Genomic DNA, 18021 nt, shown 5'->3' with positions numbered 1-18021 from the left:
AACTGTATGTGGATTGTGGGTGTTATTCTTTACCTCTCTTTTTTGTCTCGAGTTTTACAGTCCTCTCGCGCTTGTCATATCTCTGCGTAATCAGATGAAGGGAGCCATATAGTTTGGGTGGACGTTTACACACGTTGTCTTCGACATACCAGCCAAGGAAAATGGTTGAGATCGGTGACAAATGTTAGTCACTAAGGATGGGGGGGGGGGGGATTGGGGTAGGGGGAGTGGGGAGAAGGGAGCTGACGTTACCCCGTGGACAATGGATGGGATCCGTCAATTAAGGTTAGTCATTTTATTGGGAGAGGTAAAAACACCAGTTCCCAAACCAGGATGGAATTCCCTAAAAGAAGAAAAAAATGGGTCTAGAAACGTGAAGTGCGGCCGGAATTCATAAAGTATTTAGTCATTCTAGAGGAAATGCCAATACAATACTGATAGTTGAGTAAAAATGGTGTTATCATTGGATGAAAAAATAGTAATTTTGATGAAAGAAAACGAAAACCTAACAACACACTGTCTGTACAGAAAATGACCGGGGATTCCCCGCAAGGCTAGTCATTGTCGGTGGAGGGGGAAAAATGAAGGAAAAGTGTATTGGCCGTTTAAAGAAAAAAAAAGATCGTTTGACTCCGAAATGGTGTAGGCCCTATATAGCCCGACCCCTGACCAACTGCCTATTGGGCCAGGATACGACGTTGATTGCTACCCCAAAACCCCTGGCGCCACCATTCACAGCGACACCGTCTCCCTCTGACCGGCTTGCAGCGGATGATCGAGGACAAGCCATCGTCCGTCATCGTTTGCTATCGAGCTCCATATCCGACGACTGTAAAAACAGAGCGGAGAGAGAGGGAGAGATGGATAGATAAATAGAAAGATACAGAGAGAGAGAGAGAGAGAGAGAGAGAGAGAAGAGAGGGAAGAGAGGGGAGGCGGAGTTTGTATAAACAGCCTCACTGAATGGAAAATAGACAGTAAACTCATAAGGCAACAAAATTAGTACACTTAATGCTGACATTCATTGGATATGAAAATACGCACACTCATATCAATACACCTTATTGAATGTCATTTTCAAGTGTCCCAGCCTAGCTGTACAACTTGGATCCTTTTCAAGAATATGCTTCCACATTGTGGGATTTTCTCTATCAACATTTTTTTTTTTGAATTATTGTCGTAAAGCCAAGTCCTCAAGATCTAGGTCATGTTGTTGACTATTTTAGTAATGTTTATTATTGCTGTTAAAGATGTAATTTCCTAGGGTTCCAGCAGGAATTGCGACATAGCAGATGTTGATGATTAGCTTGGTTCGTTCATTGCCTCGTTCACTAAACTACTTAGTACTGGGATTAGTGCGTGTTTGAATTGGAAACTATCCCAACTAGAGTATGGTCATCATGCTCTAAAGACATTTCACTTTTGATAAAATTCTGTTCCTATCGAAATTTGTAGGGGAAAACAGAAGAAAACTTCCTTGGGATATTTCCACAAAAGTTAGTTTTCATTGGCGAGTTTGTGCACGTACTCGTCCTAGTATTCGCTGTGCGTGTCTGTAAAGAATGCGTGCACAAATTGATTTGAATCTGAATTAATCACGAACTTTATATTCAGACTTCTTCGCAGTTATGACGCCTGTCAAGGCTAAAAGACGAGGGGGAACAGTGCACAGCGATTAGCCCTTTAGAACAGACGGAGACCCTACAGAGCATGTCTTATCAAATGATAATCGATGCGCCGCTAACGAAGAGGAGTCTTCGTCCCATCACACTCAACGGCGATATGTAAATTTTTCCTTCTCTCTCCGCATCCCACATTGCTTCCACTCACCCCCGTTTCCCCCTCTACCCCGTTCTTCCACACTTTTCTCTCATCCTTTCCCTAGCTATCTTCTTCCATCAATCGTCGATCTTCATCATGTTTATGTCTCTTCAGTCACTCACTGTCTTCGTAAGAACCATCAGGAAAAACTCGCTATACGGACGGGGTAACCTGAAAATGCCAGTGCCTGGGATGCGCGCCTGTTTCCCATCACCAGTAGGAAAAGAGAAAGCGAGGGCGTAGACATGAAACGACTATTTTTTGATGGGAGTAGAAAAAAAAGTGTAAGTTTAGCGAACAGCTTTCAAAATAAAAATCATCTATGTAATGTTGCGCGACAGGACGCTACCGACGGGGTCGCTCTCACGCCGATCCAGCAGATAAATCTAATTTTTGCAGTCACCGAACGTCGGTCGTCCCGCATCCTCATATCTTTCTCTAGACGAATCTTAGCTGTGGGAGATGGAACATATTGGTCACGAGCACCCGACGTCGAAGATATTGGGGAAACTCATGTAGTATATTGAAAGACAGCAGAGTGTTGTGGACAAATGCACAATCACTGTATTGTTTCAATTTGTCGTTATCATTTTCGCCTCGATGACATTATTGTCTGATATTACATGGATTAGTCAATTCCGAGTCAGCCGTTGGATGAAATTGATCATCATTGCATCATTGGTTATAGTAGCTGTCAAAGGCCCACCCCTCTATAATGTCTCTTTCTGTTCTGCGAATACGTTCTTCAAAGGCTGTACAAACAAAAGAACAAAGTGTGACACGACACTAAGTTCAAGCAAGAACATTGTTCTGAAGAAGGGCTTAAAACATTCACTTCATCTGCCACCAGGAATTTGCTCGCAATATATCGAAAAGGTTTACCAAGAAATCTATCCGGCTGACGCGGTTTGCCAGGATGATAATTTGTGTCTCTTTTTTTTCTGAGATCAAAAGTGTAAAACAATTTCGATCGTATGCATACGATTCTTATTCCCGAAGCGCTCTGCCCATTCAGCAGTGGGTATAAGTAGAACGTTACCATGGTTACGCGATGATCGATCGTGCCCTGGCTATCGTATTTTCCAGCAAGCTGCATGCGTTTCACTCTAACGCGCGGAAGATCTTTGGATGCTGCTATGGCCAAAGTTGTTACCGTCGGGTATGCAATGAGACAATAGTACTTCCGGCGAATGTTTTTGGTTGATATTTCGCATTTTCATTGTTATCTAACGGAAGCCGTCATATCATAGCGTTATTTCACACATTTATCATCCATATGTGAAAAACTAGACAGAGAAAACGATAGAATGTTCCCCTGAAATTCTCTCCAGCCTGACGTATTGATAGACACGGCTATACAATACCACAAAAAACTTCCCTGACATATTGTGAAAAGAAACGTGTGTGATTTTCAATTTCGCATTAAGTTTGTTTATCTGAGAAATAACTTTTGTTCTTTCTTTGTACATATACACATACACGCACCATCAAACGTGCGCACATCGTTATACACACATGCATCCACCATCACACACATAAACATGAGGACACACACACACACACACACACACACACACACACACACACACAACCACCAACATAACTATGCCGATTGTTCCACCATATTTTTTTTGCTCTTCAAAGTTGTGGACGTGCTTGTATTTCAAGATTCTCATAGTTACGGATTACGGAATAACTAGTTTATTCCCTGCTGGAAAGAGAATAGTGTCCCACAGTGTGAGAACCACAGGGTGAATACAGTGTGAACATATTGTGAACACAGTGTGAAATCTCTTCACACTGTTAAATTCAAGCGTTTTTAACAGTGTGAACACAATGTGAGTCGTCATTTCACAGTGTGAAAGAAAGCGTTACTATGTGAACACTCTGTGAAAACCACACCACAGTGTTAAATCATCTTCACACTGTTAAATTCGAGCGTTTTCACATGGTCGACTACACACTGTGACACACTGTGAACACACTGTGAACACACTGTGAACACACTGTGAACACACTGTGGGACACTGTGTTCTTTCCAGTAGGGAATTACTTGCCTTGCAACTTTGTTAGATGAAATTTAAACCGGTTACAAACAAAATTAATGTAACAGTATTGAATAAAGGATAACGTTTTGCTGATGTTTACGAGTTGTCAAAGAATGATTCTAAAAGAACAGATTTCATGGATAAACCTTGATATTAGAAAATGGATGGAGCTCGTTTGGTCTCAATATTCTAGAGAGTCAGGGTCAGGAATATAGGAAAACAGAAATTGGGGATTGTGTTCCGCTTTTGAACCGTAAAGCTAATAACGTGTAATCTGCTGTCGATAGCTCGTTATTTCGGTGGCAGTACAGTCTATACATTCATTTCCATTGACTTAGTGGTTTTGGTCATATTTCGCCATTTTGGTCATCTAGTGCCGAGGGTTAAAAATGGCGAGCGAATAGGGACCTGTTGTGTTCGTCAAGGCCGTGACAGTGTGTCCTTACCAAAGTATGTGTACAATCTGTTTAGCAGCTTGGGGTGTGCGCGTGTGCACAGCGTTTAGAAACAATAATGTGATCCGGTGTATTATTGTGCTGCAACGGAAAAATAGGATAAGGGTCAAGTTTTACCAACTCAGTAATGCCGGATCATTATGCGAAGCCTTACCTAAGGAAAAAAAAATATTATACAATGCTTTGCTGTCGGTCTCAAGAGGCATCATTAAAGACAGAGAGTACTAAAGAAAGCATCTGCTCAAACGATTCAAAAGACTGCAGAGAGAAACGGGGAGGGGGAGGAGAAAGTGCTATTAAACGTGGCGATACTATGCATTTCAATCGCGAAGAGTTCAAGTAAACAACGGTAGCTCCAAGAGCACGTACGAAGGACACCAATGAAGTGCTAGATCATCCCACGTGGCTAATTTGCCACAGTCCCTACTTTCCCTCGTCTTCTCCGATGAATAAAAAAATCAGGAGATTAAAAATCTCATTATTTTCTCTAGTTTATATCACACAATTTCGTGGCTTCCCCTTTCGAAAGTTGTATTTTTTCTTACAATGCTGATATTTGTGTGTTTGTTCACTCTATAACAATGTTACTTCCGTAGGTAATTTCTACACCTTTCTCTGCTTATCATTACATTATCAGATTTATAAGATGAAATCATGATTTTTCAATCAAATCAGTCCTCATGTGTTTGACATAACACACTACATTATGTACTACTATGAAGCAGTACATAAAACACTATAAACCTGACTGAATCCAGCAATATTAGTAGAACACGTTAGTGAAAGTTTGAGGAATATCGCACAATCCGTTCAGAAGTTATGAATTTTTAAACTTTCTGTCCAGCCATCGCCGGATGAGAAGACTACTACTGTTTGTGATGTCCCATAGGCATAACGTTATAAACAAGAGATTATATAAACAGAATTCCACATAATTATTTTCATGTTTCTAGCAAAACGAATGAGCGCCTGATTCACCTCTTTCAGAAAGCTGGGGAAACAATATTACCCTTAATAATTTGTTAGTAACAAGTCGAGGGAATGTGCAGTTTTCTTTTTAAAAATGAAGTATTGTGGAATTACGTTAATACATGTATTCTCTTTTCATTGCTGTACATACGTGACATCACAAACTGTTGTAATCTTCCCATCCAGCGGTGACTGCACAGAAACTTTAAAAATGCATAAATGTTGAACGGATTGTCCGATTTTCCTCAAACCTTCACTATAATGTTTTACTAATGTTGCTGCATTTACTCAATACACACATATATTTGGGTGAACTTGACCTTTAAAAACCTTATGGCGGTAGGTCATTTCGGCATTATCGGGTAGTTTGTCATGAAGGTTAAGGCTGTGGTTATCTCGTCTCTACTCAGACAACGATGGTTTAAACACTTGTTAATTACATTGACACAGAAAACGCCTCGGCTTCAAACGCGGTATAAACGACAGGCATTTATCTATCCCAGGAGCGTCATTCTCTTCCGCGGAATGACTCTACCACGCCCAAACTTGAGGGTCACTTATGATGTCACGCACGGAAGGAGTCACTATACGGGAACAGTATAACCAAAACCTCACATGAAAACAAAAACAAAAACAAAACAAAACAAAACAAACAAACAAACAACAGCAACAACAACAAAAAAAGCCCATGCCTGGTTTACAGAGGGCGTGGTGGAGGGCATGGCGTCTTCATTGTCACAGTTATATCATCCTTCCCAGCATGACAGAAGCGTATAAATGGAAAATATTAATCATGTCTATCTATCTATCATTCTATCTATCTATCTATCTATCTATCTATCTATCTATCTATCTATCTATCTATCTATCTATCTATCTTTTTATCTATTCTTCTATCTATATCATCTATAATTTCCTTTTTCTTTAAAAGAAGCTGTATGTTTAAATACTTTTACATTTCAATTGAAGATTTCTTTTTCTTAAATTCTTATATAGAAAAATTCCGAAGATTCGTTATTCCGAAGGTTCGTTCATCCGAAACACACAAATTCCCTATACCTAGAGGTTCGTTAATCCGAAAATGAAAAAGGGTTCGTTAATCCGAACATTTGTGGCGTTATTCCGAAGGTTCGTTGTTCCAAAGGTTCGTTAATCCGAAAATGAAATAGAGTTCGTTATTCCGAAGGTTCGTTGATCCGAAATGATATAGGGTCCGTAACGAACCTTCGGAATAACGAGCTTTGTTTCATATTCGGATTAACGAACCTTCGGAATAACGAACCTTATTTCATTTTCGGATTAATGAACCTTCGGAATAACAAACCTCATCACATTTTCGGATTAACGAACCTCCGGAATAATGAATTTTCGGAATAACGAATCTTCGGAATAACGAACCTTCGGACTAAAGAACCTTCGAAATAAGGAACCTTCGGACTAAAGAACCTTCAGAATAACGAACCTTCGGAATAGCGAGCTGTAACCGAAAAATGAGGTTTTTTTTTTTTAATTGGACGCTCCTATTTCGAGTCCTTTTCTCTCCTTATCAAAATCGTTTATTGCTTGAATACGCAATTTCTTTATACATCTCGGTGAGCCCTATAGCATCTTGTGCCTCGCGTATGTTGGTAATTGACATTTCAACTTCCTCACCCTGTCTTCTCTGTCCTCCTTAGTCTCTTTCTTCCTTAATCCTTCTTGTTTTCTCTCTATATATACATTTTTTTTAACAAGAGAGCTGCCTCCAGTGTGATTGTTTGTATGTGTAAATATATATACATATATATATATATGTATATTTTGTGAAACAAGGAAGGAAGTTTTCGCTTGATATATATATATATTTTTTTTTAATATATATATACATATATATAATATGTGTGTGTGTGTGTGTGTGTGTGCCTTAATTTTATGAGTTCGGTTCAGTCATTTGTTATTGTATACTAGGAGATCTCTGCAAATACATGCTTTGCTTTTTAACAGTGTCCTCCATGAGACAACTTTAATTACAATTCGGTATATTCAAAAAGGTCACAATACTTATTGTCAGTTTACAGTATTTTTCGTTGTCACAACATTGTATCGGTTTTGTGTCACTATTTAAATGTTTTGTGTTGTTGGAAATGAAATAAGAATGAAATGAGATGGAATGAAATGAATGCGTTAGATATCAACCCCCTTCCCCTTTACAAATCATTACATATAGTTATGTAGGCGAAATTTAGTAGATTAAAGGGGAAAAATGAATACACCTGCAGCTTTTATTATACGTTAAGGAAGGTTGGTGTCTCTAAGAAAAGGTTGAGCCACCATGACAGAGTTTGATTTCAAGGCGTACGTGCCGTTCGATCAATACCTGCAATTAGGGTTAAGAAAACCATGCCAGCGGTTGGTCAGTTATATCCTCGCCGGCACGCACCGCGTGAGGTCGCCCACATTTACAGCTTTTTTCAGTCGGAGACGTGTTGGAAGCGAATGCCAGCCATTCCCGACTTCGAACGGTGCATCGGTGGAGAAAGCGATATTTGTTTGGATTGCTTAATATTCCTGTCAGTACCCAGGTCATGGTCTCTTGGTCAGAGCGGACAGTTTCCCCGTCAACTCTCATCGACCTTCGCTGGCCTGCATGCGGCCACTAGTTTGGTATATAATGGCGACCTCAAGATTACTGAGGGAAATTGCACGTAATCGACGTTCATGAAGGCAGAAATGTTGCTTACGATGTTTTCTTTCGAAAGTAATTGACGTTGATTCAACAAATTGATACAGTTCAAATCGCCGCATACCAACGGCGACTCGATGCCTGGAGGCCGAGTTAACCCTGCAAGGACCTATATCTACTTGTCTTTCATGATATCTAAACCACTTTCGGCCACACAATCTTTCAAAATCAAAGTTTTAGTATTGAAAGTATCTAACTAGATAATGCCAAATATATCAATCATGTATATCAATCATGTAATTTGTATCATTAGTTTTTGGGAAATGCACCAACAAGTGCTGCTTTTTTTAAAGCATTTTACCCATTTTAGTATTTCAAATTTGTAATGATTTGCACACTTACAAATTTCGTTAGTTGTTTCTGTGAAGATTTATATATCTTTATGTTTTTGTTGGAATGGAAAATGCATGAAAGAATGCGTGAAAAATGAATGAATGAATGAGAAAAATAGATAACAATACAAAGAAATCTTCGAACCATATAATGTAATACTCTTTGACAATTATTAAACCTAATAGATTCGTTACTGTCAAAAGATTCAGCGTTCGCTTGACTTGAGAGATATTGCCGTATAGTTGATAGCCTAAAATATAGCCTGAGATATTGCCGTAATTGCAATATAGCCTAAGATATTGCCGCATAACCATCATTGTTTATATTTATTTAAGCACAATCAGACGAATCAAAGATTAATGCGTTCTTTAAATTTTCTTTTTCAATGTAACGAAATGACTTTATCGGTGGCTATATTCTCTATAGCGCAGTTAGTATTTTTAAACATCTGCTCTATTATGGGACAGGACCAGCGTGAGGGCGCCCGTATACATTTTATTAAAGCTTTGCTCTCTGCAGACTTCCCCTCTGTTGGTCCAATCACCAAGAGTGCCATTAAGCCCGCGAGGTTGCGCCTTCTTAATTGCACCGCGCTTGTCCTAAATATTGACCCAGGAAACAGTAACCGTGATTTGTCATGCCCGTTCCTCGGACATCATCCTCTGCGACTTGAAGACACACACACACACACACACACCGTTCGCTTTCCGTCGACACCAAACGCAACTATTAAAAAAAACGAAAAGTGCTTTACGCACATTTTTAGTTTCCCGTGATGATGTTCTTACCAATCCCGAGGGAAGATTATGTCGCAAAGGCTCTTTAATGGCCAATTACTAAAGCTCCGGCTTGAGGTTTGATCGTATATTACCGGTTCGCAAAAATCACAGGTCATCTTTCTCTCGTTTTAAACTGAGTCACCTCAATCCATCAACGCCTGGCTCATGAATTCCAAGTTTATATCGAACAGTAAATCATAAGTAGGCCTACTAACTTATCACATGGCTATCGTCGTATAGCCACAAGGGATGCGTGTTCGGAGAAGACGTTACATGCGAGAATACAATGTTGTCTGCTCTTCCTGCCATTCGTATTCGAACTGGAATTATTGTTGCATATAATTGTAATCTTTTGCCATAAGAACAGATTTCCCTTTCTGATGATAAAGAAAAACATTTCATGGATGATATAGATGAGTCTTGTGGGTTTCCAGGAAGCGTGTTTTAAAGTGCACGACTTTCACCAGCCGTCTCTACAAAAGATTGTAAGAATACTGAGAAACCTATTATACGGCGGGGAAAAAAAAAGACGCAAGCTGTTATCAGTGGACGCATCAATACATCGCCCGGGGATATTACACTTTACACCTCATCTACCTTCTCTATCACTATCGCATCAATACACTGCCCGGGGACATTACACTTTACACTTCATCTGCCTTCTCAATCACATCAATACACCGCCTTGGGAAATTACACTTTACACTTCATCGGCTTTCTCCAACATAAGGCTTCGTTCGGTGATAATAGCAATATTAGCCTCGGGATGTGTGTGGAACGTGCGTGTGTGTATGCATGTCTGTGAGTGAGTATGTGTACGTATGTGTGTGTGTGTGTGTGTGTGTGTGTGTGTGTGTGTGTGTGTGTGTGTGTGCGTTTGTGTGTGTGTATGCTTGTTGAACTACTGTGTGGCAAATGTGTTGGCGCTCGAGCAATTGGATTCTTAGTATCGGTCGTAAGCCTATCACTGAAACTCTTCCATAGTATGCAATATAATAATGGCACTGATGTGATGTGACGTGATGCTATGGAAAAGGAACCTCTTTTGGCCATAGTACCGTGGCCGTAAGATCGAACTGACCCACTGCATACGCTAAGAGGTTATCAATCATATCTCATGAAGTAAACATGTCGCGAAAGTCCCCTTATTCTCAACACGCAAAATTTTATTGAGGGAGAGTTTTGTTTTCCTTGTTTCCTTGTTTATTAAATTTCTTTAGTTATGCTTTTTCTTCCTTGCTTCAGAGGCTCTAGCGTACATCCCGAGTTGAAAATTAGACAAGCTCCATCCTAATGTCAACTGCCACTGCTGAATGGATTTCGGGGAAAACAATTAATATGACTGGCACTATCACAAGATGTTCCGTCGTCACGCTACTACGAGTGATCAAAAGTCACGACTGAGCTGAACGCCAATGCCTCGGGGAGCCACTGGTAATAGCTATACATTTAATTCGTTATGCACCGGTGTCCCACGATTATTGGGTCAACCGGGAATTATGTGTGAGAATTTTACATGTACTGACTGTGTATTGTCAACACTCGTACTTTTCTTTAAGACAATAAGGGTATGGCGGTGGGAATATTATTTGTGGGAGAGTCAGACAGGTCATGCAGCTTTTCACCATTATCTGTTGATCTGTTGCTGTTGTCTCTACCGGCCGAAGCATTTTTTTTTCCTGTCTCCACCCCATCAAAAGACTTTTCTGCTCATTACGCCACCGCGTAATACCCAGAGTGCATCACGATTATTAGGTCAACCAAGATTCTGTGTGGGAATTCTACATGCGCTGACTGCGTAATGTCAGGACGCACAGGCCTACATTTCGTTAGGAGGACAATACGGGTAAAGCGTTGGACAAAGTCAACAGAGAAATAACATCTGTGTGTACAGATATAGACAAAAAGATTTTCTTCTGTCGATCTGTCGTTATCTTTTTTTACCCCCTGCTCTAAAAAAGTTCATTACGCTACTGAAAATTTGTTATACAAAGTAAAGTGTCCCAGCATGATTATGGGTCCGAGAATTCCATGTGAGAATTGTCCATGCACAGACTGCGTAATGTCAAGACTCGAACGTGTCGTAAAGAAGACGATCGAGTACAGCGTTAGTGAGATTGATAGCATTTTGTGCGGTGAGCTTTTTTTTTCTTGATCTGTTAACCTGTAGCTATTCTCTCTACCGGTTAAACAATTTCTCACTTCAGTCTTTAAGCTATGCACGCACTCGCATGTTTGTTTGTTTTTTTTTTGAATTACTTGACAGTTTTGGCTAGTTCAGAAAAAAAAATTATTCATGATGTGTAAAGTTCAAGAACACGTTTTCATCAACTTATTTTGTGGCTTCTTTGCTCGATTTTTCTCTTTAAAGTTTCAGTTACACGTCTCTGTGTGTCCACCCCTACAGAGTTACCGGTCAAGAAATCGTAATAACAACATTTCCGCCTCTTGAAACACACAGCATATGCATATGGACCGGACACCGTGCGTAGCGGCTCAAGCGTGCGGCCATGCGTAATAGTTGTGCTCTCACGCATCTAATTTGCTTTGCCCGCAGTTTGCGTATCACGCAAAGTCCGAGCTTGTTTAGCGCCGTGGTCCGAAATTGGGAAAGGAGGGGGGGGGGGGTGCAGACAAGTAGGCCTGTTGTTGATTTTCATGTGATTTATGTTCTTGTGCATTATATTGCTGACCAGTTTTCGTAAACACGCATAAATATCCACTCGTTGGTAAACTGTCATGCATTCGTCTTATGGAATAAACCGTGACTGAACTTAAACATAACATGCAACCGTGGAGCCAGTGAAAGAGCTTAAATGCATAAGGATAACAATACCATTTTCTTTTTTGATTTGTCAACGCAAGATGTAGGCCTGCACTTCCGCTGCGTAAGCCAAATTTAGCATAGGAATGAAGAGAGCTTAAACTTTTACATTATCACATCAGTAAACGAGTGTTTTTCAGCAAAACTATAGGTGATAGAATATTTGGTATGAAGAGCATCGCACAGTAACGAAACCCCTGACTAGGAAGCAAGAAGACCCGGTAGAAACAAATGGTAGGCCTATATGGAAGAAGAGGAAGAAAAGACCCGAGACAATAACAGTATATTCACACACTTGGAAAGTTTCTTCTTCCCTTAAACTCCCTCAAGAAACTGACCATCCATTCCCAAGCATCTTACATCAAGATGTCTTGTTTTTCCTCCGTTCTCAAAATGATCACCTTCACAATAAGAGTGACGCTTGTTTTCACCGAATGAAAAGTAGGCTAGTTGATAATACAAGGCTATCACATTCTAACAGATACATAATAGTGACTATATTTTGTTATATTCCTTCATGGCTTAAAGGCGTCAGGGGAGTGAGGGAATAGTCATTCACGTCACGAGGGTTGGGCAAAGTTTTTCGGTGACTTTACATTATGCCCGCGATGAAGATGATTCTATTGTGGATGACGTAGAGTGGTCGCAGGCTATATTCCAAAGGACTTTTTTTAGATACCTGGTCAGGACTTCTTTTTCATTCCAACTCCGTAAGAAATCCAATTTTCCTGTTTGGCACACCATTCTTGCTTGTGAGATAATTTTTTGGATGTCATCTTTTCCTTATAATCATTTGAGATGTGAAGGATCCAACAACTTTATTAACATGTGCAGATTACGTAATAAAGTATAGAGACAACATTTTCAAAGTGTCGTTTTCCTGTGTCTACGTGCAGCTGAGCAGCAGAGAGAAAGAGAAAAAAAAAACCATGAAACACATGGAATTGGAAAAGAAATCTTATGGACCTGTTCAACAACAACGAAGAGCAATTTCAATGCTAGCAATGTTTATTTATTAATTTTTGTTGTCACAGAGTACTATGAACGTAGTTCATTTCCAGCTATGTTTAAACTTACAAGCTTCGGTAGTTTTTAACAATACAAGAATTCTAAGATTTTGTTCTATTTTAAATAGGCGTACATTGTATTTTTGGAATACAGGCAATCTAGTTTCTCCTTTATAGTAGATGTAGTAGATATAGTAAATCTAGTTGAATATTTCTGTATTTCTTTTTTCTTAACTAGAGAAAAGTTCAAAGTGATTAGCTTTGTGCATTAGAGATCATAAAATTCATTAAATGCCAATCATCGATGTTAAGAATATTTCTTTTTGAGAAGAGTGGATGGGCGTGAGCACTTAACTTACAACCATAAATGCACCTTGAAATTATCTTTTGAGTTATAAATATTTCATCAATATTGATTCAGGCTTCTTCAATTAAGTATTCTGTAAATTAAGCAAGGAGACATTATTATTGAATGTAGCATTGATAAAAAATTTAAACTGAAAAAAAAAAGAACACAAAATACTTTGTAAATGACCCTTGCATTTCTTTAAATGAATTTGTTGTGATAGATATTCTAATGTAAGTGATCACAAATCAAATTTAATAGTTCAAGAACCTGGTTGAGTGTACACAATCTATTTAGACTTTCATAAATACAATTTGAAGAGAAAGGATACCCCGTTAGCTTGAAGACAATTATTTAAGTGTGTCAGTAATTTCTTGATAATTTTAGGAAATATACATTTTTCAAATTTCTGAGAAAAGAAGGCGAGAGAGTAGTAGACGAACAAGATAAAAGTCAAATGTACCATTGAGTATGTTAAATCATTCATTTATTTATTTATTTATTTATTTATTTATTTATTCATTTATTTATGTATTTATTTATTTCCAGCAATAGGGTGGATAGCCCTTTCAGCACAGCTGATTTTCAAAGGGTTCCACTTGACCTACATATAAAATTCCTAAAAAAAACAACAACAGCGATAAATACACATTTTAACTTGTACAACGTGGGTATGAAATCATTGTGAAAAGTTTAAAAAGGTGACTTACAGTCGACAAATTAATAAATTCATCAAAATTATTTCAGTAGCAAATAGAAAAAGATATACACACAATGACTCACAGTCGACATCTTAATATCATATATTAAAATGATGGAAGTAATAGAAATAGCCGGACAAAAACGATAGAAATATGCTCAGAGAACTAAACTTAACACAACTAAAGCTGATAAAGCAATGAAACTGATAAAGCAATGAAAAAAAAAGGAAGGGTCGTGATAAGGATCCTTGCGGCACACCACATGAAATGAAATTGCAAGAAGTCTCCCAATCATCCAAGTACACGAATTGCTGCCTGCCTGACAGGTACTTGCTTAATCACTTAAAGGCTCTTAAAGTATACCTTAATAATTCAGTTTGTGCATGAAGAATGATTTTATGGTAGGTGGTGTCGAAGGCTTTATAGAGAAGGTTAAAAAAATACCAGCGATGTGTTTATGATTATCTACTACAGAGCATTTTTGCAATGAAAGAGAATATTGCATATGGGGTTAAATGTTTTCACATACTACTGTTTCATCATTCGAGGAGTCACATCTTTCAATAGGTCGTAAGATGTGTTATTAAAACCACAACTACTTTTGTTTTAAGGTTCTTTGATTATATTCAATGCTTCTCGTTCATTTGTTTGGGTAACAGATAAAGATAAAAGAATGGGATCATGCATGGAAGAAGGTATGACAGGGCCTCTGAGAGGGCGCAATTTCTTAAATATTATTTAAATACAAACATCTCCAAAGGCCAAGCATGTCTTTCTTGAAGTTCTGAATTCGAAAAGATATCGTTCATGTCATTAAAAAAATAGGGGTTGTGAAGTACACTTATCAAGACAGTGTTGTCGTTGTAATGTATTAACTTTGCGAAGTAATACCCTAAGTCCTGATTTTTTAACGATTTTTCAAATCATTCATTAATATCTTATTTCATTTCTGACCATACTTTCTGTTTCAGTTTCAGTTTCAGTTTAGTTTATTTTCCACCAAGTATTAAAAATATACAGAGCATAAAATAAAGCAAGAAGGTACAAGATGAGATACAAATAAAAGAAGTTCATAAATCATACAACATACATTTAGAAATAATGTGGCGGTATGACACAAACAAGACAAGACATTGGTGAAGAAAGCAGCAAGACAAGAAAAGGCCCTTGTGAGTAGCTGACCCATGAGCTGTAACATACATACCTTTGACAGATAAAAAAAAAATGTCAGTTAAGTTGACAAAACGGGACAAGTCAAAACAATACAATCATTACAAAGCAAAATTACGAAGGTATGGGCGATATGTTTAACAGGCATGTAAATCAAACGTCATGAATTAGCTTATAGCAATGAAGACAACACACTATTAATAGCCTTGAGATTTTTTGTTTGTTTGCTTTATACGCCTTATGGTTCATTGACGGTGTGGTATATTATAACTTAACTTTGCCCTATCCCACACATTGTATTGCTGAATAGAGTGCTCATAGTGTTATGACCTTAACAAGAAAAAAAAATAATACATCGGTCCATACTTTCCATACCCACGAACGCTTGTAGAGTTTGAAATACATTGAAGTCGGTAGCATTTATGAATAGCAATCATAATGCATGAGTCCAGCTATGTTGCTGTTATTGTTTTGTCTTCTCTCTATCTCAATACGTTAACGCTCAGACTGCAATTTAACGATTGCCTAAAGAGGTACGACAAATGGCGCCCCCCAAAAATCAGACAAAGTGCGCCCCATAGATCAATTACATCTACGGAGCTCGAGGCCAATATGAATCTTTCATGCGATTTGGTTCCTTTCGTTCTTTTTAAAACAGCTGCCGAATAATTGCCTAAGCAGAAGGGCCGTGTTCTTGCCGACTCCGATAATCAATAATTCTGAGCCAAGCCCGAATGCCTGTTGATTCCGTTTCGGCGCTCGGATTTGATAATAGATTATTCCTTCGTAAATATGATCATGATGGTTACTGTGCTATAAATGGATTTATGGAGAGTGAACCAGCGCAGGAGAATAGGAGAAGTTTATGAGAACCTAGAACCATTCAGAGATAATTTTTTTCCCCCGTTGAACTGTCTATGTTTTTTGAGGATTTTTGTTTGTTCTGTCATCATATTTTGACCTTGATGCTCAAAAGTGCACTCTACTACACTCAAAGAAAGAACTTTTAACGATCAGCCTTACTGCCAGTCGCAGTAGCGACATCATCAACATCATCAATTTAGATGACAAATACAAACATCTGACATATATCTTTGCATTGCTTCAGCGAAACGGAAGGAATAAGAAATAGAAAAAAAAAATGAAACCATGTTTGATACATTAATGACAGAACAGTGATAAATGGTTCCCGTCAAAGTAGGCTCCCTGGTAGTTGAAGTCATAGAAGACATTTCAGAAGAAATTATCGTCGACGTTCACCAGCGACGTCGTAAACGAAAAACTGAAATATTAACGGAAATTAATGATATACGATATTCAGACTCTCTTGAATGGCTCACTCTTGCCATTACAAGTCTGTGTGTGCTGTAAGTAAGAACGATCGAGCTCGTCAAGTCGCAGAAACCAAACTTTTGTGGCTTGTTGCTATATCCCCGTGATTATTAACTGCACTTTACATTTGAACTATCTTATATCATATGGTAGGGCAAACATTTTTCTCTCATTCAAACTCTTTTGTTGTTCGAATGCTATTTTTTGTTTCATGTGCATAAAAACTTTTTAATGGATGAAGGTGCATTAATGGCCACAAATACTATAAGATCAGTGAATTCTGTTTCTTATTTACATTGTTTTTTTTTTTCAATTACGAATGCTCCATGCCCTATTTCACTTGAAATACTAAGACGTGGCAGATAGTTGGCAGGTTACAGTAATATCCATGGTGTCTTGTGATTCTTTAGTGTCTGAAAACACCAAACTGCAGCAGAACTTGCGTTGTAGGATACTTCACTAGGGCAATTATGAAAGAAGTGATTTTCCACACCCACAATATTCAGGGGAGATTCACATACTGTCCTGTTCACATGACTCGAACCCTGTTTTTACAGACCTTTAATACCGCGGCAACGTCGCAAGAACATCCGGAGAACAAAATTCCTCCAAAGTTCCTATAAAACCGCAAGAGAGAGTAAGGGGTACCATTTTAACAGACACACACTGAAAACATCACCCGGGTAGGTTTCAACAAAGAGGGTGTGTCCACTGAAGCGACTACCACACCTACCTGCCAGCGCCGCCTATTGTTCTAGATTGTGCACACACAATTTCTGATATCTATCCCGTTACAATCCGTGCAGGCGAGGTCAATTAAATACATTTCATCACTTCAGTCTAGTCCACCCCAAGTAGAGGATATGAAGGGAACCTCAGAGGTGTCAATTCACTGATACAAAATGATGACATTTCTGCTGCAAATTACCTCAAGAGCTGAATGGGCTACAATGGTTTTAAAAGTAACTTACATGCGCGCACTATAAATCATACTAGTACACCGATTAATGGAGTAAGAAAGTTCTTGTTCGTTAGTCTTCAAAGTTCTCCTTTAAAACAAGATGGATACGAAAATTTCAAGGCAAGAAAGGCATACATGCCGAGGGATCTATCTGACTGCGGTATAATGTTCATCCTTACCGCTGTATAGACACTTCAGGTGTACCCTGGCGCTGCCGTGCAAAAAGAGCTTACTCGCATTTCGCCCTTTAACGACTGCAATCTTTTAAACCCCCTGACACTCTCACTCCCAGCATCGCCTCGTGGGGCATCCGTCTCACCCTCAAGAAGTGGGACAGACGACTCCAACTCTGAGCAGCTATGTACCATTTTAAATCCAAGAGTGCACTCCTTCTTTCTATTTCACAACTGGGAAGTAAAAAAAGAACACCAACGAAACAAACATGTTTTGACGGTTTCCAGGCAAGTTGTTGCGCAAGCTGCCAAAGACATCCCGTAGAGGCCCGTAGTTCTTTCGTACGATTGAAGTTATAATAATTCTCCCCGTGATTTCA

The 18021-nt window shown here is 38.8% G+C and overlaps 1 protein-coding gene across 1 annotated transcript in view; it reads left to right on the top strand.

Annotated features, from left to right (window-relative positions):
• The window catches only part of LOC139728110 (fibroblast growth factor receptor 2-like), a 52488-nt gene extending 34667 nt beyond the window's left edge, over positions 1 to 17821 (top strand). Inside the window, exon 9 of the mRNA XM_071639402.1 lies at positions 17761 to 17821. Coding sequence (XP_071495503.1) covers positions 17761 to 17821 — 61 coding nt within the window. The remainder of the gene's footprint in view (positions 1 to 17760) is intronic.
• The last annotated feature ends 200 nt before the right edge of the window (positions 17822 to 18021 follow it).

The sequence above is a fragment of the Diadema antillarum genome, unplaced genomic scaffold (genome assembly GCF_040938485.1).
Source record: "Diadema antillarum isolate AM-2024a unplaced genomic scaffold, OU_Dant_1.0 scf00000000, whole genome shotgun sequence".
In the NCBI taxonomy this organism is placed as follows: Eukaryota; Metazoa; Echinodermata; class Echinoidea; order Diadematoida; family Diadematidae; genus Diadema; species Diadema antillarum.
The sequence above is the reverse complement of the archived record's forward strand: the minus strand, read 5'-3'. Positions and strand labels throughout refer to the sequence as shown.